Consider the following 25513-nt stretch of genomic DNA (forward strand, 5'->3'; position numbering starts at 1 on the left):
GCTCTCAAATCATGTGAGTCTGGATTTTGCCACTCGTGCTCTCTGGACAAGATAGATCACATACATCTCTAACAGATTGTGCTAAATACAGATTCGTTTTAAAAGAGGTTTTTCATCTGAAGGGTATTTCTTGTCCAGCAGATGGCAGTCATAGCACTTTGGCTCTGCTGTACTACATCATTAAATAAAAAGCCGGCATTTATTTTTACACAAGGAAAGCTTAAAGCGGCTCTTGTTCCAGACACATTTGTAATTTGATTGTGAAACGTATTGGTCAGAAAGAATGCTTGGCTGTATTACAAACAACAAATAACAACCCTCTGATTTCTCTTCCACATAGACAGTGATCGTAATTTTTTTTTTAAAAAAAGAATAGCTGGATGGAGGGTCAAAAGTGAGGTAACCCTCAGGTTTGAAAATGCTTGAAAAACAGAACTCCTACATTGCAGTCACTTAGCATGTTCTGCATGCAGCAAGACATTTTTGGTGCCAGATGACAGTTTCTAGCACTTGCAATTTGGATGCCAAGTATACAAGAAATGGCAGGGAGATTTTCTTTCCTGCAAGCCATTTATGTGATTAAAGTCTGCCCACCTCTTCCTCTAAGTTTAAAGTAAGGACAGATTCATCCCTAAGGCAAACTGTATTTTCAATGTAGTGGGAATGAATATGACATCTTCAGGATTACCCAAACATGACACTAAGGTTTATTTCAAATATCCTTGTTTTGTTTACAAACTGATTTCCTTCTCTCTCTCAGCCCCAGTCCATACATGATGCATGCAACCCATGATCAGAATTCCTGACTTTTTGAAACAACTTTTAAAATAAGTGCAATAATCTTCAAATTTGATTTGTGCAGTGGTGCTGAAGAAGGAATTGCTTAATCCTTTTCCTCAAGCTGTTTCCTGGTCTAATTTCCCCATCACTTGAGGCTACAGTTAGGTCTATGGAGGGAAAAAAAGTTAGCCCTGCTTCTCCCAGAGTTTTGATTAACTCTTGACAACTCTTGACAACCTGCAGTGGCCAGAGTTTTTAGAGGGGTCATGCGTGCTTCAATGTGCTTTAAAGGCATAGGGTGCATTCAGCACAAATTTCACAGTGCTTTCTTACAATGTAATCCTAAGCATCTTTGCTTACTCCCTAGTACATATGTTTTGGATAACAGTCCAACTTTGCAATCCAACCCCCCTTTGTCCTGGGCATGCAGGTGTGTGTGTACTGGGTAGAAGGGTCCCTCTGCCCAGTCCTGATGGCTTCTACCTGTAATGTGACACCACTGCCATTCTGCCAACACAGAATTCAAGGTTATACCTATTAAGTTTGCAATGACAGGCCACAGAAAGTCCCAAAGGAGTGTTCCAGAAGAGCGGTGGGAAGGGGCTGAGCCAGCCCCAAATCTGATGGATCCCAAGGTGGCCCCACCATGGCAGCTTCAGGCTAGCAGCAACCAAGAGGCTGCACACTTTCCAGCTCAGATCAGATCAGGCACAGAGCTCTGATGCAGCTGCTGGAGACTGAGGAACAACTGAGACTGAGGAACATGAACCCCCAGAAGAATCTCCTGTACCTGCAGAGTACCTTCATGGGCGCCTTCCCCTGAAGAACCAAATGCTTCCCCCAGAACCTCATCACAAGTCCAGCAATAAAGGGAGCACAATACAAGTTGGAGGTGAGAGAACAATGGAGGAGTCCTCGTCTTCAGGCCAGAGGCATGGCCCCTTTAAGAATCCAGAGTTACTCACAAGTGGGTGGAGTCTGAGAGAAGTTGCACTGAGTGCAGAGCTTAAATAGGCTCAGTCTGCTCCTAACCTTTACTGGAGCAAGTTGTTCACCTAGAGCTGTCTGTGGTCCTGTAAGCCTGGCTAGCTTTCTCATTAGCTTGCTTTTTGCCCTGGGTGGGGTGCAGATGCAGCGGTGATGGGGATTTGGGTTGATGCCCAATGGCATACTCCTCTCTGTGTCTGTTTAGAGGTAGGTACTGCTGAGTTCAGTGGAGCGGACTTCCAAGTAGTGCTGTAATTTGAGTTTCTTTTAAAATTATTTATGAAATGTTGTGTATTTTGCTACTTTAAACCCTCCCCAAAGTGAGAACACCTCGTTAGCACAGGTTATTGTCCCTATCTACTGCCTACCCAAATCTGGCTGTGCAGTGGGAAGGGGCAGGCAGTAGTGGTGAGCTGGCTTGGGGAATGAGAGTGTTATTGGGGAGACCTCAGCTGTGCTGTTGCCATGCTGCTGCCCCACCCCAGTTAACTGCCATCACTCAGTAAAAGGAAGAAAGAAGGCTGTCGTCCACTTCTCAGTATACTGGACAAATGGCAGAAGAAGAGGACACTAGACTGAGCTGGAAATAATGGGCCATCCTATTTCTCTATTTGCTTCTGAGTAGCAGCTGCTGGAGGACAATAGCAGTAGAGGATTCTCCTTCTTGGGGCTTCCTGGAGGCATGTCCAGTTGGAAAAATGGGATGTTGGGTAGATGGGCCTCTGGTGTTATCCAGCAGGGCTCTTGGTAAGGTTGATGGAATAAAGGATAGCAAGTTCAAGCCCTTACTCATCACTGTCCTATTTCACTCCCTTGTCCCACCTCATTCAACTTGCTACCATGGCAATGGCTGTTGAAGGAGGGCAAGGAGCTAGGAGTGGAGGGTTCTTCTGTTTCTTCCACACACATCCTGTCTCATCAGAGGCCATGGCCAGAGCAACAGTCAGAGCCTATCCTGTTTCTTCAAGCCTGTCTATGTTCCCATATCACCCTGGACTCTCCTTGGCCTTGAAAATGAATTATTCTTTCTCCATGCCCCAACCAGCAGCTGCATTTGTGATTCCGTTTAAGTCATAATAATTATTACTAAATGTGCTTGTGTGTGTGTGTGTGTGTGTGTGTGTGTATATATATAATTTAGCACATGCAACTCCACATCCTTTTTTCCTGATGCATTACCTATTTTGGGGCAACATGTAACTGACAGCCCTATAATGCGCTGTGCTGCTTCTGCCCATCTCCTCACTCCTGAACATGGGTCTTGGCGATGCTTCCAACATATACTGTCCCCCTTCCCTGCCATTCTGGAACTGTCTTTGGTAGATTAGTATGCAGAAAGTAGTAAAAAGTACATAATTATTGTATGGATGAAGAACTTTATTTGTACAGTGCAAGGATTCTTGGGGGGTGCAATGATCCATTATGGGTTCCTCTGGGTTGCCTGTTTATTCTGAATGATGCTGTTCAATTTTGTTTGTTGACTTTAAGAATTATTATGACTGTGTTTTTTATCATTAGGAACATAGGAAGCTGCCTTACTGAGTCAGACTGCTGGTTCATCTAGCTCAGCATTGTATGACTGACCGGCAGTTGCTCTCCAGAGTTTCCAGCCAAGGGCCGTTCCTAGCCTTGCCTGGTGATGCTGAGGATTGAACCTGTGACCTTGTGCATGCAAAGCAGATGCCCTACCAATGAGCCACAGCCATTGCTGTAAGTTGTCATGTGCTCCATTTTTGAAGGAGGGGACATACCATATTTTACCGTGTATAACATGCCCAACACGCTCCTGTGTATAAGATGCCCCCAATTTGGGGGGACTCCTAATTAAGAAAATGGGAGGCAATTGCCCAGGGTTGTTGAGCTTTTGGGGGGGGATTGCCCAGGGTTGTTGAGCATTTGGGGGGATTGCCGAAAATCATTCACCCGCCCAATTGCCGCAGCAACAGCAAAACGACAAAAGCCCTTGCCACAGCCACCAATAAACTGCCCAATCGCCACTGACAATCTCCTGCTCACGGCAGCAACCAATCCCACGTCCCCACTATGCACTACCCACGTATAAGAGGACCCCCAATTTTAAACATTCTTTTAGAATAAAAATACCTCATCTTATACACGAAAAAGTATGGTAGATCTTTCAAACAAATATTGTAGCACAAAAATAGCAGCTTTATTCTCGTCATATGCTTTTTGCTTTATTCTCGTCAGCATTCCAGTTAATGAAGTGGATGTAAACTCTATTCATTGTTAACGTGTACATGAGATTATTGAGTCAGATTGTCCATCCAAATTTAGCTAAGGGCTTTATGTTAATACGCCAAAAGCTACGCAAATCAAAATTTGGGAAGTCAGTGTGTGTCTGGGGTGGGGGTTCTTCTTGGTGAACTAATGTTTTCCCCTCTCCTACTAAGGCCAGACTTTGCATAAACAGGCTCCTTTTTTATTTACTGGCTATAAACTTATGATGGACTTCATAGGGCTGAAGTCAAGCAAAATAGATATGGTTGACCTGTGGGTAATGTAGGGGGCAGTGGCAACTCCATGAGATATTTGGCACTGAGAAACAAAATTCTGCGGCCAATAGAGATAATAGGCATAAATCATATTATAATCTTATTTATATACATGATCTGTAGTTTGCATAATTTGCTGCCTGATTTGACTTGTGAAAGGGGCATGGAATATTCGTGGAATGGTCTTCCTTTTGGGGTGGATCAGTCTCTCTCATTAACTGTACAGTGGTACCTCGGGTTACATATGCTTCAGGTTATAGACTCCGCTAACCCAGAAATAGTACCTCATGTTAAGAACTTTGCTTCAGGGTGAGAACAGAAATCGTGCTCTGGCGGTGCGGTGGCAGTGGGAGGCCCCATTAGCTAAAGTGGTGCTTCAGGTTAAGAACAGTTTCAGGTTAAGAACGGACCTCCAGAACGTATTAAGTAGTTAACCCGAGGTACCACTGTAGTTGAAATTTAAAAGCATTCCTGTTTACCCAGGCATTTGATGGCTGAAAGACACTGGCCAACACAACTTTGAGATTAGTGACTGTGATGGTATCATGTTGTTGCTTATAGATGTTCTAAATGGTTCTAGCTGTTTTTAGTTTGTTTTTAAATGTTTTAATTTTGAATTGTATTGCTTTAACTTTTTGATTTGTGCTCCTATGGATGTCTTTGAGAGAAAGGTAGGATAGAAATGTAAGAAATAAGTAAATGCAAGTTGCAGAGCAATAGAAAATGAACTTCCAGTATTCTGACTTTTTTTTTTAAGGTGCTCTTTACTGGGACAGCTTGTGTGGTGCTGTTGTTTGTATGTTTTATTGTGTTTACTTCCTGATTTGTTTTTTTTTAATCTGGAAGCTACTTTAAGTGCACATCATGGAGCAGTGAACTTTAAACATCAGCTTTCTCTGCTCTTGGGGCAGCTTACTGAATAAATAATATATAAAGTTAGCAGTTAAAATAAGCAAACAAATGGCTATACCGTTAAATTTGATAAATAACTGCAAAGAGTTATTTATCTTGTGGTCGTAGCATCTCAAATAGGTTCTATTTATTTTGCAAAACCTCAAATGTGGACAAGGTATGGACAGGAATGATTCGCAACATTACCAATTGCTTACATATAACAAAAACCAAGTAATAAAACTCAGTGCCCGCTTCCTCCGCAAGAATAACCGCGCTCTGGCCCTTTAAGAGGGCAACGCCTCCTTACGCAGGGGAGGGAAAAAAGCAGCGTCCTCCTCCTCATAGCGGGACCGGGAATAGAACGGGACTCCCTGCACGCATGCGCGCCTCAGTGATCTACGCAAGAGGAAACCTGTGTGGTGGACTTCATGGGACTACGTCAAGACGCAGGGCACGCATCAGGGGGCGGGGTCCCGGAGCTGGAGAAGGATCCGCGCGGAGCCTCCCGGGCGCTGCGTGGGGCGTGGGGGGGCAGGGAGCCTCCGCGCCCCGCGAACCATGTTCCGCTACCAGGTGAGGAAACGCTTTGTCGGGGTGTGGGCGCTGCCGGGCCTCCCTCCCTCCCTCGGGCGGAAGCGCCCAGGGCCACCCTTGCCGTGACCTTTGACCCGTATTTGGAACTCTCGGCTCTCTTCTCTCCCCCCTCCCCCAAGCTGTCCCGCGCCGCGTGCTGGAAGCGAGGGGCCGCTCTAGGAGTCTGTGGACAATGACCCAGGAGGACCCCTGTCCGTGAACCCGGTGGAGGCTGATCTAGTCTGTGGGTGAGGGGGGGGGCAGCCCCTTCCCGTTCCCTCAGCTCAAGGGGGGCGGGTCTCCCAGTTGGGTGCCCTGTTAGGATGTGCGAAGGAGAGTGGCATCCTTTCCCCAACTCTGCTGCCTATGCCCTAAACAAGCGAATAACTAGCTGCTTTCATGTGGGGTGGCCTTTGGGGAAGAGTCTATTCTGAGGTGCTGATTTGTGTTTTCGGTTCCTGAGGGCCCTTTCCATGCCAGAAACATGGGAGGGGGTCAGTCATCTGCAACATAGATGGAGTTTGTGTATGGAGCACCCACAAATCCATTGCTATTCTGGGAATCCCTTAGGAAAGTCATGTGGGAGGAATGTACCAGGTGAATGTGGAATGACTTGCCCCAGTGAGACATTGGGGTTTGAACTATAGAAGGAAATTCGGGGATGCAACGGAGGTTCGCATCACTGCGTGCAAAACTATATTGTATTAAGGAATAATATATATATAACTGATTGGCTTTGGGACATGTGCTTTGGGGGATTTAACTAATTGGGCTTGCACATATTATCTATTCAGTAAGATATTCTTGCAAAGTTACAGGAGTTCTCCTTTGTCTGCAAAAACTGACAAAGGAGGCTAAAACAGCAGAAACAGAATTCTTGCATATTTTCTGTGCAGTGTTTACCTTTGGATTCTGCTCGTAGATAGAACTTGTGATAGAGCTGTTGATAGGAACTGAAGAATACTGTGTTCTGAGAAACAGATCACAGTGAGACTTTTAGGACAGAGTAGTGTGAAAAATGTCATGTAATTTAGTGTACAGGCATACTGGATTGCATTGAGGTAGTAGCCTGCAGCATTCATTTGGAGGACTGTGTTCTGTGATTCAGGCATGTCTGTTCCACATCCTTTTTAAAGTATGCTAGGTTTTTTTCTATGGGGAACTTAATAGGCTGGAGCTCCTTCTCCATCTTTCATCCAGTGTATCTCCTCCCATGACAAAATCTGAAGTAGTTAAGCAAGGAGTGAGGAACCTTTTTCAGCCTGAGGGCCTCATTCTCTCGTGACAAACCTTTTGGGGGCTGCATGCCAGTGATGGGCAGGGTAAGACTTGAATGCAGGCGGGACAACAGATGTGATTCTTTATCCTTTGTACAGTGGGAAAAGAGGGGAGAGTGCCCTTGTGCTGGAATCCTGCTTGCTGGTTTCCCACAAACATCTGGTTGGACACTGTGAGAACAGGTTGCTGGATTAGATGAGCCATTGGCCTAATCCAGCAGGCTCTTCTTGTGTTACATTTAAGTGGCTTAAGCAGCAGTTTAACACCCCTGGGATAGTCGTTTAAGAGTGCAGAGTCAAGGTACCTAACTTGGGATAGTTACCCCCTTAATCTTCTTTTAGTACTTTGTCTTGCGGCAAAGATGGTAAAAGCACAGCTCCTTTCTTTTCAGGGTTGTTCTGAACTGCAGGTCCAAAGGAGGACTAAAAAATGCTTGAGTGATCAGTTCTATTGCTTTCTTAAAGAAAGGTGTAGACTTAGAGCAAATCAGCCTGCCAGGTCTTCCAGCCTTTACAGACACAGGACAGACACTGCAGCAAAGAGATGGCTTGTCCACACCCAAGCAAACATTCATATGTTCTTTATGCACAAAGCAGCATACATCACTCTGGCCAGGACTCCCCATCATTCCACCTGACTAGATGATGGCATAGGTGGCAAATACCCAAATCTTACAGATAGTTCTCCTTTCTGGGCTTGGAGCCCAGCCCCCCAAGCCCTCCCCCCCAAGATAAGGATAACATAAAAGTAAGCCAATTAGCCTAAATCAAAGCAAGTGAATATAAACATATGAGCTCATCGCTAAAACAACTACAGGTATCAATTAATTGTGGGGTTATCTTGACTACCAAGATGGTGTTTGCAGAGCTTCAGGAATAGTTCACTTTTGATTCAAACAAGGGTCTAGCAATTCCAATTTACACAAGTGATTGAAAGCTTGAAATTAGGTGGCTGAGTTTAATTCTTTTAAGTTTGTCAACATGAAATGCAAGAGTATCACCTTGTGTATGGTACAAGAAAGTGACTAGAAATAAAATGAAAAGAAGCTCCTAGCTTGCGTGGGCACTGGGAGCATTGGATAGGCATTCTTTTCACATTCTGAACACCATGTAGGAATCAAGGGAACTGTTCTTGTTTTATTACTGTGCAGAAAAGGCCTTTTCCACATGCTCTTGTGTGTGGAAGAACTGCTTAATTGTTACTCGTTTGTATAAATCCACATTTGAGGTTTCACTACTGTTTGACAGATGTCTCATTTTTAAATCGGACTATGGGGGAAATTAGATTTTTTCCATATTCTCTTAATTTATCACCACTAAATGGACACACCACTACTGTCCACCCTCCTCTGTTATGCTGTGAGTTTTTATGTGATTTAATGGCTGTTGGCTACACAAGGTATAACAGTCAAAAAGCTCTCCAGACTTTTCCTAGAGTCTTAAGCTGGAATCATCGGGAAGCTGCAAACAATTTTTTTAAAAATAAACCACACTTTCATTTCTCAGTCTCTTTTGCTGATGCAAGTGAAACTGATAGTTTCTTTTTTGGCCAGAAAAAGTAAATTGCACTTCCTATCTTGCTGTTTTCCCTCACTTCCAAGCAGACTTTGCTGTTTTGGCGACAGACCATTGCTCTTCCAACCCAGTAACCTTTGGAGACAGGATATAGACTGGTATAGAGCAACAAGGGGCTTGAACAAGGCTGATAGAATTGTAGTTACTGTGCATTAAGCCCAAATGTATTAGTATGCTCTGGTAGGTAATGGGTTGCCATGCAAATCCGTTGACCAGTCAAATATTGGTCCCTACGGTAAAGATATTTAAAACCAGGAATGCTGCTGTCTGGGTGGCATTTTACCTCTACAATGACTTTTTAAAAGTTCACTTCGCTTTCTGTTTTCATTTCATTCTTGCAAGATCATTTTTGAAAAAAAAAACAAAAAAAAAACTGTGCTGGTTTCAAAGTTCTGGATAAAAGTCAGAGAAGATCTATTATCTAATATTGGGCATATTTTAAATATTCCTGATAATGTATAATCATCTATGTGTTACAAAACTCTCTAATGTATTTCATGTGTTTACGATGTTTTACTTGTACAGTTGTTGGCTTTATTTTGTTCTTTGACTGCGTATAAAGAATCTATATCTGATATTATGTGAATATTAACATTTTTACAAACTTGTTTAATGTTATTAAAATAGGGTGGTGGTTGATTTTTTAAAAAACTATTTCATCCTTTCACCATGGCTTTGTTTGCACATAACATTAAGTCATAGATAAAAGCAAAGCAATGGTTCACCAATGAATGAACAGTGTGCTGCTTCATGCTGCTCAGTCATGATCACTTTGCTCTACCCACCTTGGAGCTGAGAAACTGATCAGGGAGGGGATGGCTTTGTGCTGCATGCAAGCCAGCAGTTGTGGTTTGTTCTTCCCAAGAAACTATGAGCAGTAAGCCCAAAACAAAACTTGGCTTCGTCTCATGGATTGTTTGAAAAGAAACAAATCATGAGTCCTGCTTTGCACCTACTGCTAAGTCAGTTCCATGTTTTTGTCTCTTGGCAGCATAACTGAGCAGCATCCGCTAGCACACTTGCCCATTTGCAGTAAGCTGAGTTGAGTGTTTCAGACTATGTATGGATTGCTGTGATGTGTGAACCGGGTCATAAACAGTCAACTATTTTGTTCTTGTAATTAAACATCAAATCTGTTTAAAGTGTTCCATTTCCTTTTCTAATAAATTTAGTACTCTTAAGATATTTTACCATTACTTGACAATATTTAAATGAGTATTTGACTGGTGAGTTGACCAAATATGTTTTGCCTCTTTCAAATGCTTAATCCTGGAGGTATGCTTATTTGGATAGACATTTTCTTTTCTTATCCTGGATTTTCATACACATTAGCTTATTTGCCAGAGGATCTGTCTGTAAAAAAGTAAACCATGTGAAATGATTCTTCATTCAGAAAAAACTCTTGGCTGGTTTCTGTTCCTCTTCCTATTACTTTTGTTTTTTGCTCAGTGCAGATACTTTGTTTAGTTTCTTTCTGTATCCGACACAATTCGGGTTGTATTGTTTTACCTAACTAGAGAGCAAAGTCTGGTTTGTGCTTTGAAAGGTGCTCCGGTCCAAATTTAGCTTGAACTGACTCATGAGTAAAACCACTCCCTGGATGAAATTCTTTCTGGCATGCCAGAAAGGAAGTGAGAGCATGAGAATACCAAAACTATGTAATCGTTTGCACAAGGTGTGTTACCTTTCTTGTTACAGCGAAGAGCAATGTGGAAAGCATGGTATAGTCAGTCTTCAGTCTTTGAGCCACTTGACTCTGCAGTTTTAAAGCAGAGTAAATGATTGTGGGCGCAGCCTCTTGTAGGATAGCACAATGGCTTCTCACATTCATATAGTTCTCTGAAAATACAGGTAGTGAACTATGAGTGTGCTGCAGCCTACACTACTTATCTGCTTGTTCCAAACAGGAATAGAAAGACACTTGAGTTTTGTACACAACTCAAGACCAGGTGTCCCCCACATGTCAACAGCCCCCTTTGCCTTTTTGAATCTCATGACACCTACAGAACTTTATATTCATAATAAGGAGTTGGTGTAGCAATATTACAACATGGGAAGGAGTGGGAGGAAATCACTGTGGAAGAGTTAGGTTGCTGTGGGGTAGCAAAATTAAAAGTGGTGAGTTTTGGTATGATCTGGCACAAGTTGATCTTTTTGAGAGGCTTTTTGCCATAACAGTGCTGCATCGTAGCATTTGAAGCTGCAAATGGATGAGTACTTAATTTTGCCTCATAACATAGGAAGTGGCTTTCAGAAAGCTGCAGGCTGTGATGGTTTGTGTGGGGATGTTGTCTTCTCTCATGGGGATTTTGTGCCTAGTTAATTCAGAATTGGTGCTTTGGTGGTGGGTTGAAGGGGTATTGGTTGCATATGTCTTGGAAGGATGAAGGAAGAACTTGTTGGAAGAATGAAGATGGGGACCCATCTACTGAAATTATGACTCATGCCTGGGGAGGAGGGGGAAGAGTTTGTGGGGAAATGCTTTGGAATACTACAAGAGGATGTTGAGATGCCTTTCTAGTTCCTGAAATCAATGCTGTGGGTTTCTTTTCTGTTAAGTCCCTTGAGGACTGCCCTCTGGATGAGGATGAAGAAGGCTTTCATAACTTGGCTGAGGAAGATGAAGATATCGACCAGTTTAATGATGACACATTTGGAGCTGGTGCAGTTGGTGAGTTTGTCTAACTAGTGTACCCTGCCTTTTCATTCATATGCTGGAGGCTATTTTATTATTATAATAATAATAATTAATAAATGTTATTAATACCCCGCCCTCCTCAGTATATATTTTATATATACCGGTACTTCTTTTAATATAATATCCTAACTGTGCTGAAACATCCTTATTTCTTCCAAAGTTGCACTGCTGATATTTGGGCTGCTTGTTAAATCCCTTTGATGTTCCAATCTTTTGCCCCAGGAGTTGTAGGCAGATGCTGCTGCAGCTGTGGAACAAGGAGGGAGTGATAGGGCAAGAATGGCAGGATCTTAAAGAAATATATCCCGTGAACTGCCCTGAGTCCTGCAGGTGTAGGGCGGTATACAAATTTTAATATAAAAATAAAACAACAACAACAGCAGCAGTAATAATAATAAATATCCTTCCTGTCATTCCTTTGCAGATGATGACTGGCAAGAAGCTCATGAAAGGTTGGCAGAGCTGGAAGAGAAGCCTGCACCAGGAGGAGAGCAAGTGGATCCCGGAGTTGCCGATGAGATGGACCTGCTGGGGGACCACGAAGAGAACCTGGCAGAGAGGCTCAGCAAGATGGTGATTGACAATGAGTTGGAAGATCCAGCCATCATGCAGGCTGTGCAAACTCGGCCTCCTGTCCAGGTGTGCAGCAAGTGATAGTGGGGTTACATAGTGGTGGGAAAGAGCAATCTCATCTCTTTGGTAGGTTGCATAGGTTGGAGGGACCTCCATGTGACTTTTAACCCCTGTGTTCCCTTCTTTCCAGCAACAAGGTGGGCTCAACTCGAGCATCTGGGATGGGCCTTCAGTTCTCAGGCGCATCAGGGGACCGCTTCTTAATCAGGTGCAGTGCTTTGTTTCATCTAAAGGGAATCTTGGTTTTTCCATAAAGGTGACTGTCTTCCTCCTGCCTCTCGCCCCACCCCCCACCCCGGCTTCCATTATCTAATGTTTTCTCTAGTGCACTGTACAGAAGATAATGACACTGTCTTTGCATGGGAGACTTGCAGACTTAAGTTCAATAGCCTACATTCTGCCTGTGTCTCTTCCCCAAATGTATAAATATTTAAAGTAAGTTGCTGGTGTGTTCTCCCCTTCTGCGCAGGAGGTCCCCTCTGTGTCAGTGCTGGAATATGCCCTTCCACAAAGACCTCCGCAGGCCCGAGAAGAGGAGCAGGACCTTTCGGAGCGGGCGCTGCCCAGGCGGTCATCCTCGCCAGTTATTGGCAGCCCTCCTGTCCGTGCTGTTCCTATTGGGACGCCACCTAAGCAGCCCACCATGCCCAACTTTAACCAGCAGGTATTGCTTCTTCCTTCTGGAATTGAGGGTGTGTGGATCTGGGATGGGGGCTTCAGCAAAGAACAGAATGAAAGCAAAAGGCACTCTGCTGCGTTGTGTAGCACAGAGGTTGCCACAGAGGTCTCAGTTTAGCATCTGCAAAGGCTAATGCTATTTTCCACCTGCGCCCTTGTCCCCTTGGAATGCTTGCTTACTTGCCCTTTTGCTGCTCTAGATGTCAAACTCTCCCATGATAGAAGCTTGTCTTCCATCTGCCTGTCTCTGACAAAATGGGAAAACAGCATTAATTAAATATCTGAAACTTTTCATAAAAATGTAACACAGATGCCCTTTCAAGGATGTGACTTTCTCTCCAGTGGCGTTTTGAGTGTTCAGTGAAATGTGGGTCCAATCTGCTATTGAAAGAAGTGCTCGTTTGCTTTTGTTGTTCCCTTTCAAATGCAATGAAGGTGATTGCTAGAAGCATGATATCTTAATGGTTAGGATGCAGTCTGGTACCTGGAGTTGAAAGAAGCATTTGGTGGTGAGGTTTAATCTCAACTCTACTGATTTGCTTATTTTGCTTTCATTTTTCTTCTCTTTCAATAGATCCTATGTCCAAAGCCTGTTCACATTAGAGTCCCCATTCAGCAGCGTTACCCAAGCCCCTTCAGTGAGAGAATGTCTCCAAACCAGCTCTGCAATATGACGGTAGTTCTGACTGAGCAAATCTCTGTGTTGGCTTGTGGTTTAACAACTGTTCTTGCCCTTAACTCTCCCCCAACATTCCTCGCTATTTAAAAATGTTCATGAAGGCCTTTACTCATCAATGTAACCTTCAGTCTCTCTTCTGGATTGCTTTGTTCTGAAATAAACCCCCTTCTGGCCTTGAACACATTCAGAATCCCTAGGGGGCAACACAGAGCCTGTCAACTACAGGAGATTCCCAGTGCACTTTTGTGTGTTTGTAAGGTTTACTTGACCTTCAGTTTAGCTTTTGGTATAAATTGTTCATTGTTAGACAAGAAAGCCTAAAACAAAAAAGCCTAAAAGGAGAAAGAGCTCAAATCTCCTGTCTTCTGTTTAATTTTCATGACACCCAATTTCATGTATTAAGATTCTTGGGTTTTGCCCTTGAAAGGACAGCATATACAACAGTTGAAATTTAGTGCTCCTGCTCCTTAGTGGTCTGGTGTACCCTTTGAATCATAAAGCAATTTAGCAGTATTGCAGCTTGTAATATCCTTCAGAAGAGATCCTCAGTATGGCTCTCCAGTGTTGAGATGTGATGATGATACTGTTTGCCTAATGCTAGAATGAATTATTTTGTCTTGTCCCGTATGATAGGAACAACCAGTTATTTAAACGCCTCGTCTTGCTTGTTTCAGACGCTTCTAGCTTCTGCACTGCTCCTGCCTTCTGTTTTCTGTCATCTCAGTAATATCCAGAAGGAGGAACATAGGAATGTTCATGTTGTGTCAGACTGTTTCTACAGTCGGTGTGTTCTATTTTCCTTTTTCCAGAACTCCTCCCTCCTGGGCCACCCATTCCCTCCCAATGTTACTCCTGTTCTCACCCACCTTCAAAGAGCACAGCTGCTAGGAGGAGCGCAGGTAAACATCTGACTACTGTCTTGCTCTCCTTTGCATTTTTGTGGTTGCATCCTCTACAGCGGGGGTGGGGGACCTGTGAATCTCCAGAAGTTGCTGGACTCAAACTCTTAACAGCCCCTAGCCAGCATGACCAATGCTCAGGGATGATGGGAGATGGAGTTCAGCAACATCTGGAGGGCCACAGGGTCCTCACTCCTGGCCTATGGGCTTTTGCTCTACTATGCAAGTTCTTCCTCCGTATACCTGCTTCTTGTGTTTGCTTCATTTGCCAGATCATATATTCAGAGGAGCCATCAGCAGTGTTGCATTGGTATGCTTCTTTCTTTTGCATACCCTAGCAGATAAAGTTCTTGCAGTGATGATGCTGTTTTCTCCTGCTTCTCCCTACAGGCAGGGAGGCTGTCTCCCAGCCAGTTTGCACGTGTCTCTGGACTTGTCAGCAACCCTCTTGCGTCCATGAACCCCAAACTACTCCAGGGCCGAGTTGGGCAGATGATGCCTCCAGCTAGTGGATTTCATGCCTACTTTGGGGCACCGCCTGCCCCTTCATCGCAACACCATTCCCCATGTCCTGGAGCCCACCTGCAGAATTTAAGGTATCCCATTTGCTTCACCTTTCTTCCAGTAAGACAGCTAAGCTGAATTGCGTGTGAGTTCTCCATTGCCCTTTCCTGAGAGAACTTTATTCCCTAGGCCTCAACCACAGATGTTCCGGCCAGATACGACCCACCTTCACCCACAGCACCGGCGACTCTTGCACCAGAGGCAGCAGCAGAACAGGAAGTGAGTGTTGAGTGCATCTGTGCGCTTCTGCTGATGGAGGGAGGGAAAGCTTAAATGCCTTCCCAGCACAAGAAGCAAAGTTCTGCCAAGGTTGTGTATACCTGGTGTCAAGGAAAAGCTATTTCTGTGTCTGATGTAACCTGTATATAAATATATATCAAGTGCCTCTGCAGTATGTCTGCCGCAAAAAAATCTACATAAAAACAGATTTTTTTGGAAGAATAATTTGGAATCCAGCTCATTCCTGTTCATTGGGGCCCTCATTTTCCACTGATTCTACAGAAGTGGATTCCCTGCAGCAACAAAAGCTTGGGCTTGATGGCCTTCTGAGACACCTTCCACTCTGATTCTGTGAAGGACTTGGAGATTATCCTGGACTTCCGAATGGAGCTGGAGTGGCAAAAAGAAGTAGGAATAGGAAAAGGAATGATTAATTCAGGCAGTTCATAATCTTAACAAAATTAGTTGCCTTAAGTGGAAGATGGCTGCTAGTTTAGATGGAAGGGAACTTAGACAGTTCATGGGTCTGTATTGATAGCAATACCGTCAAAATGGCTGGAAATTGAACTTCCATATGTTGGGGGCAGTGTATCTCCAGGGAGGAGGTGCAGAGACCAAAAAGGGATACCTATCGCCACTAAGCTCTTTTGGAACATCTGGTTTACCACTGGAAGCAAACTCAACAGATGTTTAGCTTTACTTTGCAAGACAATTCTTAGGATGATAGGCCTCAGTATCCTATGCAGCTAACTCCCTATCTATTGCTTTTCTCTCTTTTTTTTAAGCCTTCACCAAAATCTGCTTGTGTGTATTGGCTTTCTCTCTGTAACCAGGATGAGAATTTTGTTTTTTAAAGAGGGCTATTGCCAGTTTTTCTGATGCGGTCTTTGGCACAGTGATCATACCCCAGAGTACTGAGCCTCTCTGTGGAGGTATTTCTCAACATCCTGTGGTTATTCTGGTCCCCCCTTCAAGGAATATCCTGCAAGTAACTTCATGGCCTGTCACAACAGAGCAAACTGGTGACTGGGGTGAAATTTGCTTATTCAGAAGAAACTTAGCCTCTCTTTTATCTGCTCTTAAGTTTGGAAGCTCAGCGCCATGAACTTCCATGCTGGATTGCCCCCAGGTTGTTTCTTGGGACATGTAAAAATACAGCTGAAGGAATTTGCTTGAGTGCATCTGTTCTTCTCAGAATTCTCTTGTGCCAAGAGACTTCATATAAATCCCAGACCGCTGTCCTGGAGCACTTGCATGCTGTGTCCTGTGTACAGTGGTACCTTGGTTCTCAAACTTAATCCGTTCCGGGAGTCTGTTCGACTCCTGAAACCGTTTGAAAACCAAGGCATGGCTTCTGATTAGCAGCAGGAGCTTCCTGCACTCAAGTGGAAGCCGTGTTGGACATTCTGCTTCCGAAAAACGTTTGCAAACCGGAACACTTACTTCCAGGTTTGCAGTGTTTGGGAGCCAATGTGTTCAGCAACTGAACTGTTCGGGAACCAAGGTTCCACTGTAATTAGTCTGTACTTTTCCTGAATTTTGTGGCACCCCTTTCAGTCAGCACCGGAGCCTAAATGGGTCAGCAGGGGACAGAGGGAGCCACCGGAATAGCCACCAGGAGCAGATCAGGAAGGACCCTTACGCCAATCTCATGCTGCAGCGGGAAAAGGACTGGGTGTCCAAGATCCAGATGATGCAACTGCAAAGCACTGATCCATACCTGGATGACTTCTACTATCAGGTTGGTGCTTCATGGAGGCCCATTGTAGCACTCTGGAAACTTGTCCCCAGCAAGACAAGAAGCAATCTTGGGTTAAGGGGTGCTGTGCCTCTAGATTTCTAACCAGCTTTCTCTTCCTTTAGAACTATTTTCAGAAGCTGGAAAAATTATCTGCAGCTGAGGAAATGCATGGTGATGGTCCCAAAAAAGAGCGCACCAAACTAATCACCCCACAAGTTGCCAAGTTAGAGCATGCCTACAAGCCAGGTAAGTACCCTTGTGCACCAAGGACTGATCTGAGTGCATGTAGCAGGAGGAGGAACTGTAATCCAGATGTGGAAGGGAGGATTGTGCTACTTCAGCCTTGCATGGGGTGGGGTGGGAAAAGAATGCCCTCCAAATAGAAAAATAGCACATGGGGAGATGTGTTCCTTGTGCTAAGCTTCTATTCACGTGGTGTCTTTAATAGGGAGGAGCATTAGAAACATACTCCCCTCCCTCCCGCTACTTGTTGGGAGTGATTTAACCTGTTCTGCTCCCCCAGGATTCTACCATCTCATTCTGCTGCATATGAAAACTTCACCCTATATACCATTCCAGGGCTGGGGAGTAAAGGAAGCCAAGCTTAGACACAACAAGGAACAGATTGCCTTGTAGGCCTGCATGTATTTGAGCCCAAAATATAGCCTCATTTCTTAGTTGATTAGGAAAGCACAGTTTGGTTGATGGAGCGAAAATGTAATCGGGAAGGGATGGGAACATTAGAATTCTGTGTAGCAATAGCAAGATGTTAGGGCAGGTAGGTTCGCTCATGCAATTTCACCTGCATTGCCTTTTCTTTATGCTTGCAGTGCAGTTCGAAGGCTCACTGGGGAAGCTCACAGTCTCCAGTGTGAATAACCCCCGCAAGATGATTGATGCTGTTGTGACGTTACGAGGGGAAGAAGATGTAAGTTTCTCTGGCTAGGATTACTTGGGCTCCCTCCATAGATAGCATAATGCTATGGGTTTGTCATCTTTCTTCTCAAATATGGGTTCTTGCCGTTGTCAAACTTTGTTCCTGCTCAGGTTGCAGAGGGGAACTTTCCTGTTCAGTGGGAATTTTTCTTAGCATGTCTTGCACTCTTCCTTAGGAGACAAAGGAGAAGCAGGTTCGAGATAAAAGGCGTCAGACTCTCTTCACTATTGAGAAGGTAAGTCTGAGACTTTGGTGCATTCTCCCTGGAAAGCAGGAATCATCCAGTACAAGGTTAAAGGGGAACTGCTAACTCAGCCCTTAGTGGTTAAACTGGTGGCAGCACAGTTTAACTATGATGGGTTATGCCATCTTGGATTTAGAATAGAGAGGCTGCTGTTGAAATCACTTGTACATCCTTTTGGTGGTTTAGCCATGATTACTGCTTCTATTTGCTGTCTCAGTTTCCTACTTAGTATAGTTTCCTTTTAAATGAAGTTAATGGAGAACTTTCTGACACTGAGCTGGAATGGACTCCCTCAGAAGGTGGTGGACTCTCCTTCCTTGGAGGTTTTTAAGCAGAGGTTGTATGGCCACCCGTCTGGGATGCTTTGGTTGAGATTCCCACATTGCGGAAGGTTGGACTAAATGGCCCTCAGGGTCCCTTCCAACTTACAATTTTATCATTCTAATTATCTGACTTGGCCTGTGGCAGTCTAGTCTAAAGCTTTGGGGGAAGGTGGGGGGGATGGCACAGCCTATCCATTCGGCAGTGTTATTCAGGCATTAGAACTGTAGTCATATAAGGAGAGGGTGGGACGCGGGTGGCGCTGTGGGTTAAACCACAAAGCCTAGAACTTGCCGATCAGAAGGTCGCCAGTTCGAATCCCCACGACGGGGTGAGCTCCCGTTGCTCGGTCCCTGCTCCTGCCAACCTAGCAGTTCGAAAGCACATCCAACAAGTGCAAGTAGATAAATCGGTACCGCTCCGGCGGGAAGGTAAACGGCGTTTCCATGCGCTGCTCTGGTTCGCCAGAAGCGGCTTAGTCTTGCTGGCCACATGACCTGGAAGCTGTACGCGGCTCCCTCGGCCAATAAAGCGAGATGAGCGCCGCAACCCCAGAGTCAGTCACGACTGGACCTAATGATCAGGGGTCCCTTTACCTTTTACCATATAAGGAGTGACATATGGCATTGAGTTTAGATGCACATCTAAAGCCCATTTCTTGATTACTAGACATACAGCCTCCTCCTGGATGTAGAAGACTATGAGAGGCGCTACCTTTTGAGCCTGGAGGGCGACAGGCTGGCTTTGATGGAGGAGAGGAAGCAGAAGATCTGTGACATGTATGACAACCTGAAGGGGAAAACGCCCAACCAGGAAAGGTAAGAGTAAGATTCTTGTACAATTCCAAAAAGAAAATGGTTCCTCCCAATTTGACAGAGCAGATACTCGGGTGCACAATCAGCTGTAGGGGGAATTAGTGACAATTGGCCTCTCCCCCGATTCCACAGATGGGGGAGCATCACATGAACACAACTCTGCTAAGCGGGATGCCCCACTAGCAGAAGCCTAGATAGACAGGATTATGTGTTTCCCTACTGATATTGGCAGTATTGGGGCTCATGGAATAAGCACTGCAAGAATAAAAGTTTCAAAAACTAGTTGGTACAGATTTGCTTCTGGAGGGAAATGGGATGGCAAACCATATTTGACAAACTGTTTCCAAGATATTAGGACAGACTATTTGGTAATAAACTTATTGTCATTCCCCGCTTCCTCACCCAGACTTCTTGTTTTAGCAGCCTGCTGGCCTGTGGTGGGGACACAACTGTAGCCTCCTCCATAATTACCCCTCACTTCTAGGTTGTGAAGTGGATGTTCCCCCTTACAGTGCCATTCCTGGCCCAGGGAGCCCCCTAGTTGCCAAGCCAATATGATTTTAAAGCTGTTTCGACTCAAAATAATTATTTGACCTTAATGAGGTTCCTGCTGCTGATGAAATGGTCTCTGCTTTTCCAAAGACTTTCTTGGTGTTTGGAAGAATTCTGCATAGGTTGCTAGATGCTGTACCTTCATGAAGAATGTTGTGGCTGTGGGCAAGGCTGTGACTTTCAAAGCTACCCCAGCTCTGCATGCCACTTAGGAAGTTCGGAGGGGGAGAAGAATCACATGCTCTGGCACCACCTAACAATGATTTGTGTGCTTTTTTCTGCCAGGCTGTGTGATGATGCTTTTGTGCAGATCATGTGTATTCGGAAAGGAAAACGTCTGGTTGCCCGGATCCTACCTTTCTTGTCCACTGAGCAAGCCGCTGATATACTTATGGCCACAGCCAGGAACTTGCCATTCCTAATTAAGAAGGATGCTCAAGATGAGGTAAACACTGCTGAAGAGAGGCCACTAAGGAGTTGTCTTGAGTGTTACAGGAATGGAAGAGTTCACCTGCATAACTAATGCCTTCTCTTACTAAAGTAAGAGGAAAATACAGTAGTCCTGTTTGTGTGTGTTAGGATTAGTCTTTTTTTGGAATTGACAAGGGTATTTCAACAAAATAACTAAGGCTACAGTCCTGTGCATACTTACCTGGGTGTAAGCCCCATTGGACTTAGCAAGACTTGAACATAGGAATCCTCTGTAAATCATGACAGCCATGGTTTTACAGACAGATTCCAGCTCCTGTTGGCAGTCTCACTTGATAATCTGGAGAAGGCGAAGCCACAAATAGAGCACATCTCTTCTTCCAGTCGTCCCATCTCCTTCCTAGTCTTTTAAAGTGAGGTGTTAACTAGCATTTGTAAGAAAGTTTATAATATGTTTAAGTACCAGAGGCATAAACCTGAGAATGTACTGTGTTTATCAAGACAAAGGCTGATAAAAGTTCAAGAAACCAGTTAGAAAGTGGCTGTCTTGAAAGGGTAGGAAAATGAAGATGGAGAGTCTGTTTCTCCCACTTTAAACATCTATTTATCCATTATACCCCACTGTTTGAGGAGCTTCCTCCAGAAAGCAGCTTGGTTTCCAATAAAAACCATTTCCACCTGATAATAAAATATAAAAAGTACCAGATACAATACAATGAACAATAAACCAGTATTTAAAAACAAAAACAAACTCAGTGCTATAGCAACGCTATCCACAGCACTCAGCATAAATGAGTTTTACTGCAATATATTAATGATTAGACTCAGAAATTAGGATGTCAGTCTCTGGTGTGGAATATGCTTGTCCTGTGACAAAAGCATGGCATTTTTTAAAACCTTTTCCTCAGGTGCTACCCTGCCTATTGAGGCCCTTCTCCCTTGTTCTCTATCATCTTCCGCTGGGAACTGTCACCAGCATCCTGCAGCAGCTAATGAACCTACCTCAGAGCACGATGACGACGACAGCATCGGCCAACCTGCACCTCACAAATGTGCTCCAGAACAAGGTTTATTCTCTTTACTCCACTTTTATCAGTGCTTAGTGTACCACTAGACTTTTTAATGGCTAGGCATTGCTTCAGGATAGAGGAGGTGTTAATGATTAGGCTTTAAAAGCACAACTGCTTACAAAGATTTGCTAGGATGCAAGGAGTGCCCTTGCTCCCTCACCTGAACGAAGCTCTGGAGTCACTATCTTGTTCCTAGGCAGCTGTTCTCACATCTCTTGATTTTTGATATGTTACTTTTCTTTTGCCCTGTCTCTTCTGTGCAGCTGACCATTTTACATTAAAAAAAAAAAAAAATCAGATTGGCCCTTTTAATTCTAAATGGAAATTTAGTCATTCTTTAAAGTAAGATGGACTTAACTAGGGAATAACTTTTTACAGGTGTACACAGGGTTGCAGCATTAATTTTCCTTTCTGTTTTCTCTCCCCCCCCCCTTAAGTTTGGCCTCTCTTTGCTGTACTTGGTCTTGAGCCGTGGGGAGGAACTGCAGAGTTCAGATTCTACTACAGAGCTCTTGCAAGACAACCAGTGGTGAGTCTGAGCAGCCCGGCATTTGCCGTGTCTACTTTTCAAATGTATTTCTTCAAAAATGAAATATTTTGAGTTCAACTTTCAGACAAATGCAGATAATCCACAACAGTAAGTGAAGAGTAGTTTGCATTGTTTCTGGTACATGCTGGTAGCACATGAGAAGCAAGTTACTTAGCTCTAGAGGTTTGCACAATTCCCCCCTTGATTCCATACTGTTACAATTGCCGTTGCTGTACTGCATGTGGGGTGGAGTGCAGAGACATTTGATTGCTCATCTGTTTATTGCCCTTCTTTCAGTGCACATTTTGTCTTTGCCACCATCCTGGCTGTGTTTGCTTGGTGAGGGAAAAGCACTCTGTATATACTCAAACACTCAAAGCAGGTTCTTTAGCTGATAAGTTGAGGTTGGTAGTCCTTGCTTTGAAGTTTGCACAAAGATGGCTCACCATGTGCTTAAGAGCCTGTCAATTTACACTTAGGAGTAGGGCAGCAAGCTTGAAACTCTGGTGATCTTGTACTGTACAACTTAAGGACTAAGTATACTTGGACCTGTTCTCTTCATCTCGGCCATATACCATGTGAGAGCCATAGTTTATTACATTTATGAACCTTCCTTGAGAAGGATCCCAAGGGGAAGGAACATTTTTATCTTAAAATTGCTGGGAAGAGTCATGGGGGAGGCAGAAAGCTGCAGCATCCTCTTCTGCAAGTCTAGCACTGTAACCACTTATTGTAAATACCCACATTGGTAGGTTCAAGACCTCTCTCCTCCTCCTCCTTCTCCTGTCTCATCCTTGCAAAAGATCAGCAGCTGGAATATCGATCATGGCTTTTTTAGTGTCTACTAAATGTTACTTCCTGATTATAACTGTAGCGCCAGAGGACTCTCAGCTGTCTTCCGTAAACTTGGATACCATATTCCTTTTTGCCCTTTCAGCCTCCTTTAATATCAAATGGAAAGAACTTTTCCAGAAATGGTCTCATGTTTGCCGTTTCCTCACCAATTGGTAGTCAAATTTAAGTTGTGGCCAAAAACAAATGTTCTGAGAGCAGTGCCCCTGTTGAATTGATCAAGTTTGACTTTAGAACAGTGTCATGTGGTGTGAAGTACTGTCAATCTTGCTGTGTCCATCCTTATTTCCTAAAATATTTGTCAACATGGGGTAATTGTCTCTTATCTCCCAGTAGTAAATCCCATCTATTTACAGTAAAAAACATTTACCTGCTCTACGTTGCAAATACAATTCTAGAGTGGGTTACAGATTAAATCCTATGATGTGGTAGGCATGTAAACTCAAGCATCTCTCTTGACAAACCTCCACTTCCATGCCCTGCAAGCCATTCTTACAATGACCATTACTTCCTTGTCTCTGGCAGGACGGAACTGATGTTCATGGCAACCAGAGAGCTTCTCCGGATCCCTCAGGCAGCCTTGGCCAAGCCAGTGTCCACCCCCTCTAATCTCCTGTCTCTCTTCTCTCGCTATGTTGATCAGCAGAAACTAAATGTGCTAGAGACAAAGTTGCAGTAAGTATTGTCATGTTATCCGCACATTAATAGAAGTCAGGCGTGGAAATGGAGAACGGGAAGGAGAAATCGTGTCTCCAATATATACATAATTACAATTTTATATAAATTAATATATTTAAAAATGGAGAAAAGTGGAGAAGATATTGCTGTGGCACAGATTCTCACACTCGCAATAGTTCCACAGTAGGGGCTAATTGTGTCAGTTCACCAACTGTTGTAGTGGTTTTTTGTAATATTTAAGTTTTGAGGAAGCTCTCTGGCACGGGTGGGGAACCTGTGGTTCTTCAGATGTTACTAGATTCCAACTCCTATCGGCTCCAGCCGACGTAACCCAGGCTTTCTCAACTTTGGATGTTGCTGGGCTGTAACTCCCATCATTCCTAGCCAGAATGGTTAGTGATCAGGGATAATGGCAATTGTAGTTCAAGAACATCTGGGGACGCAAGGTTGAGAAAAGCTGGCTTATAGCCAGTTATCGTGAATCATGAGAGGTGTATTCCAGCAGTGCCTGGAGGTCCACAGGCTCTGCACCCCTTTTATATGGATATGAAACAAAATTGAGCTGGGGGGAAAAGGAATCTGGCTGCAGTAGCTAGAAAGGGTACACATTCTTGACAGTTCTTACTGCTTTTTTCTGTTTCAGGTTAATTCAAGGAATACGATAGAAGGCCTCAAACTGCTGCCACGCTGGTCTCCATCACTGCTGCCACCTCCAGAGTATTTTAGTGGGTGAAGAGGAGGCAGTGCCTTCTCAGAATAAATCCTTGTGGGATTGTGTCTCTGGTCCAGCACAGAAGATTGCTCTCTTGCTCTGAGCTTGGCTGGGGATGTGCTTACCTTCTCCGCCCCTCACTGCTAGTTTGCAGTTCTGCATGTCCTTGCTGCATTGAATCACCCCAAGGCCCCCCCCCCCACTTTCCCTCAGCACTTTCACAATGGCTTTCCCTCCCTACACAGACCCCTTTCTCCTCAGTGCACTACTGATGGACTAGCAAGGAAAGTAGTTCCGCTTTCCTGTCTCCTGTCACTAAGAACACCGGCCTGGGTAGGAGGAAGAGAATAGTCCACATTTATTGTGGAAATGGAGAGAACTGTTGGTGTTTCCTTTATGTTGGGAGTGTTTTTAAATGACGGGAAGTCCCTCTGATTGGCCCACTGGTGACTCTGTCTCCCCACCTCTTCCAGTGCCAGATGCCTCAATATGGCGTCACCCAGTCCTGCAAACTGATCCGCCTTTTCTGAACCTTGTGATGAAGCAATGTCATCTTTGCACATTTGTCTAGTCTTCCCGAGACTCACTTTCTACCTGAGCTTTTTGTCTCTGACCTACACCTTGCTTCAAGCTCCAGCTGGCCAAGATCCCTTGTAGACTAACCAATAAGGTACCAGGAATGAATTTTCCTGGAACAGATTAATCTTAGTGAGTTTCAATATCATACACTGCTAGGTCCTGCTGTTTTCTTGCTCCTTTTTTTGGAATGTGGTGAGGTGTTTTTTTTAAAAAAAAAATTCTTTCTTTGCTTTTAAAAACAATTTGCACATGTAGGTATTCTACAACCAGTAAACGCCTGTTACTAACTGGCTGCCTCTCCACAGTATTCTCCTTACACCTCCCTTAAATACAGATTTCTAACTTACTTTCTCACACCTTCCTTTTTCCTACAGCCTTTCAACCTTTCTTAATCCTTTTCCTCTACTCTTTACTCCTCTCCGTAAACACGATCAAGTGGTCCATTATTATTATTATTATTGTGCTTTTACTTTTTGGTTTGGTTATGATTAATGAAATTTCTAAATTTACATTTTTATAGGGTATTGTAAATAAAAAAAAATTCTATACTTGTGGGGAGTGTGCATAGTGTTCTGTGTATGGATTTTGCTTTTCTATAAACTAGGGGGCTGTCTCATTCAGACCCAAACAGCAGGTGTTTCCGTATGGGCTGCTGATGCTTATCAAATATAGTAGTAAAGTGTGAATAAAGCCTCTAAGAAAAAATAAACATTTTGCATGAATCAGTTAAGTACATTGGCTTAGGTGGTACTACCCCACATCAGTTCTCTTCATGTTTCCTCATTGCCATGGAATGGCTTGTTGGCAGGGATTAGAGCAGACCTTGGCCCAGGAATTTGGCATATCCCTTGGAGCTGCACTTCAGGGTTTTATCCATTGCCATATCCACTATGCTTAATTGTATTCAGGTACAGTGGTACCTTGGGTTACAGATGTTTCAGGTTACGTGTTTTCGGGTTGCGCACCACGCCAAACCTGGAAGTACCAGAACAGGTTACTTCTGGGTTTCAGCGCTCGCACATGTGCAGAAGCATTAAATCGGGCTTTGCGCATGTGCTGAATTGCAACCCGTGTGGGCGCAGACG

At 44.1% G+C, this 25513-nt stretch overlaps 2 protein-coding genes across 3 annotated transcripts in view; one reads left to right on the forward strand and one right to left on the reverse strand.

The window, feature by feature from the left end:
- Positions 1–5590: 5590 nt before the first annotated feature.
- On the forward strand, positions 5591–24980 carry PATL1 (PAT1 homolog 1, processing body mRNA decay factor). 2 transcript variants are annotated; one of them, XM_081880934.1, is made up of 19 exons: positions 5591–5747; positions 11159–11270; positions 11722–11936; positions 12061–12138; positions 12400–12594; positions 13183–13284; positions 14097–14186; positions 14577–14782; positions 14880–14969; positions 16527–16710; positions 16833–16956; positions 17541–17638; positions 17823–17882; positions 18882–19030; positions 19865–20024; positions 20917–21075; positions 21516–21607; positions 22985–23134; positions 23781–24980. In XM_081880934.1, the coding sequence occupies exons 1-19, from the start codon at positions 5733–5735 to the stop codon at positions 23800–23802; spliced, it is 2301 nt and encodes a 766-aa protein (XP_081737060.1). In that variant the 5' UTR covers positions 5591–5732; the 3' UTR covers positions 23803–24980. The 2 variants fall into 2 exon arrangements, with proteins under 2 accessions (XP_081737060.1, XP_081737061.1); XM_081880935.1 differs by lacking the exon at positions 14097–14186.
- CNTF (ciliary neurotrophic factor) overlaps positions 18660–25513 on the reverse strand; it is a 160063-nt gene continuing 153209 nt past the window's right edge. The window contains exon 3 of the transcript XR_014161343.1: positions 18660–18808. The gene's annotated coding sequence lies outside the window, so the exon portion shown is untranslated. The remainder of the gene's footprint in view (positions 18809–25513) is intronic.

Source organism: Podarcis erhardii (assembly GCF_964252035.2).
Source record: "Podarcis erhardii genome assembly, chromosome: 1".
Taxonomy (NCBI): Eukaryota; Metazoa; Chordata; class Lepidosauria; order Squamata; family Lacertidae; genus Podarcis; species Podarcis erhardii.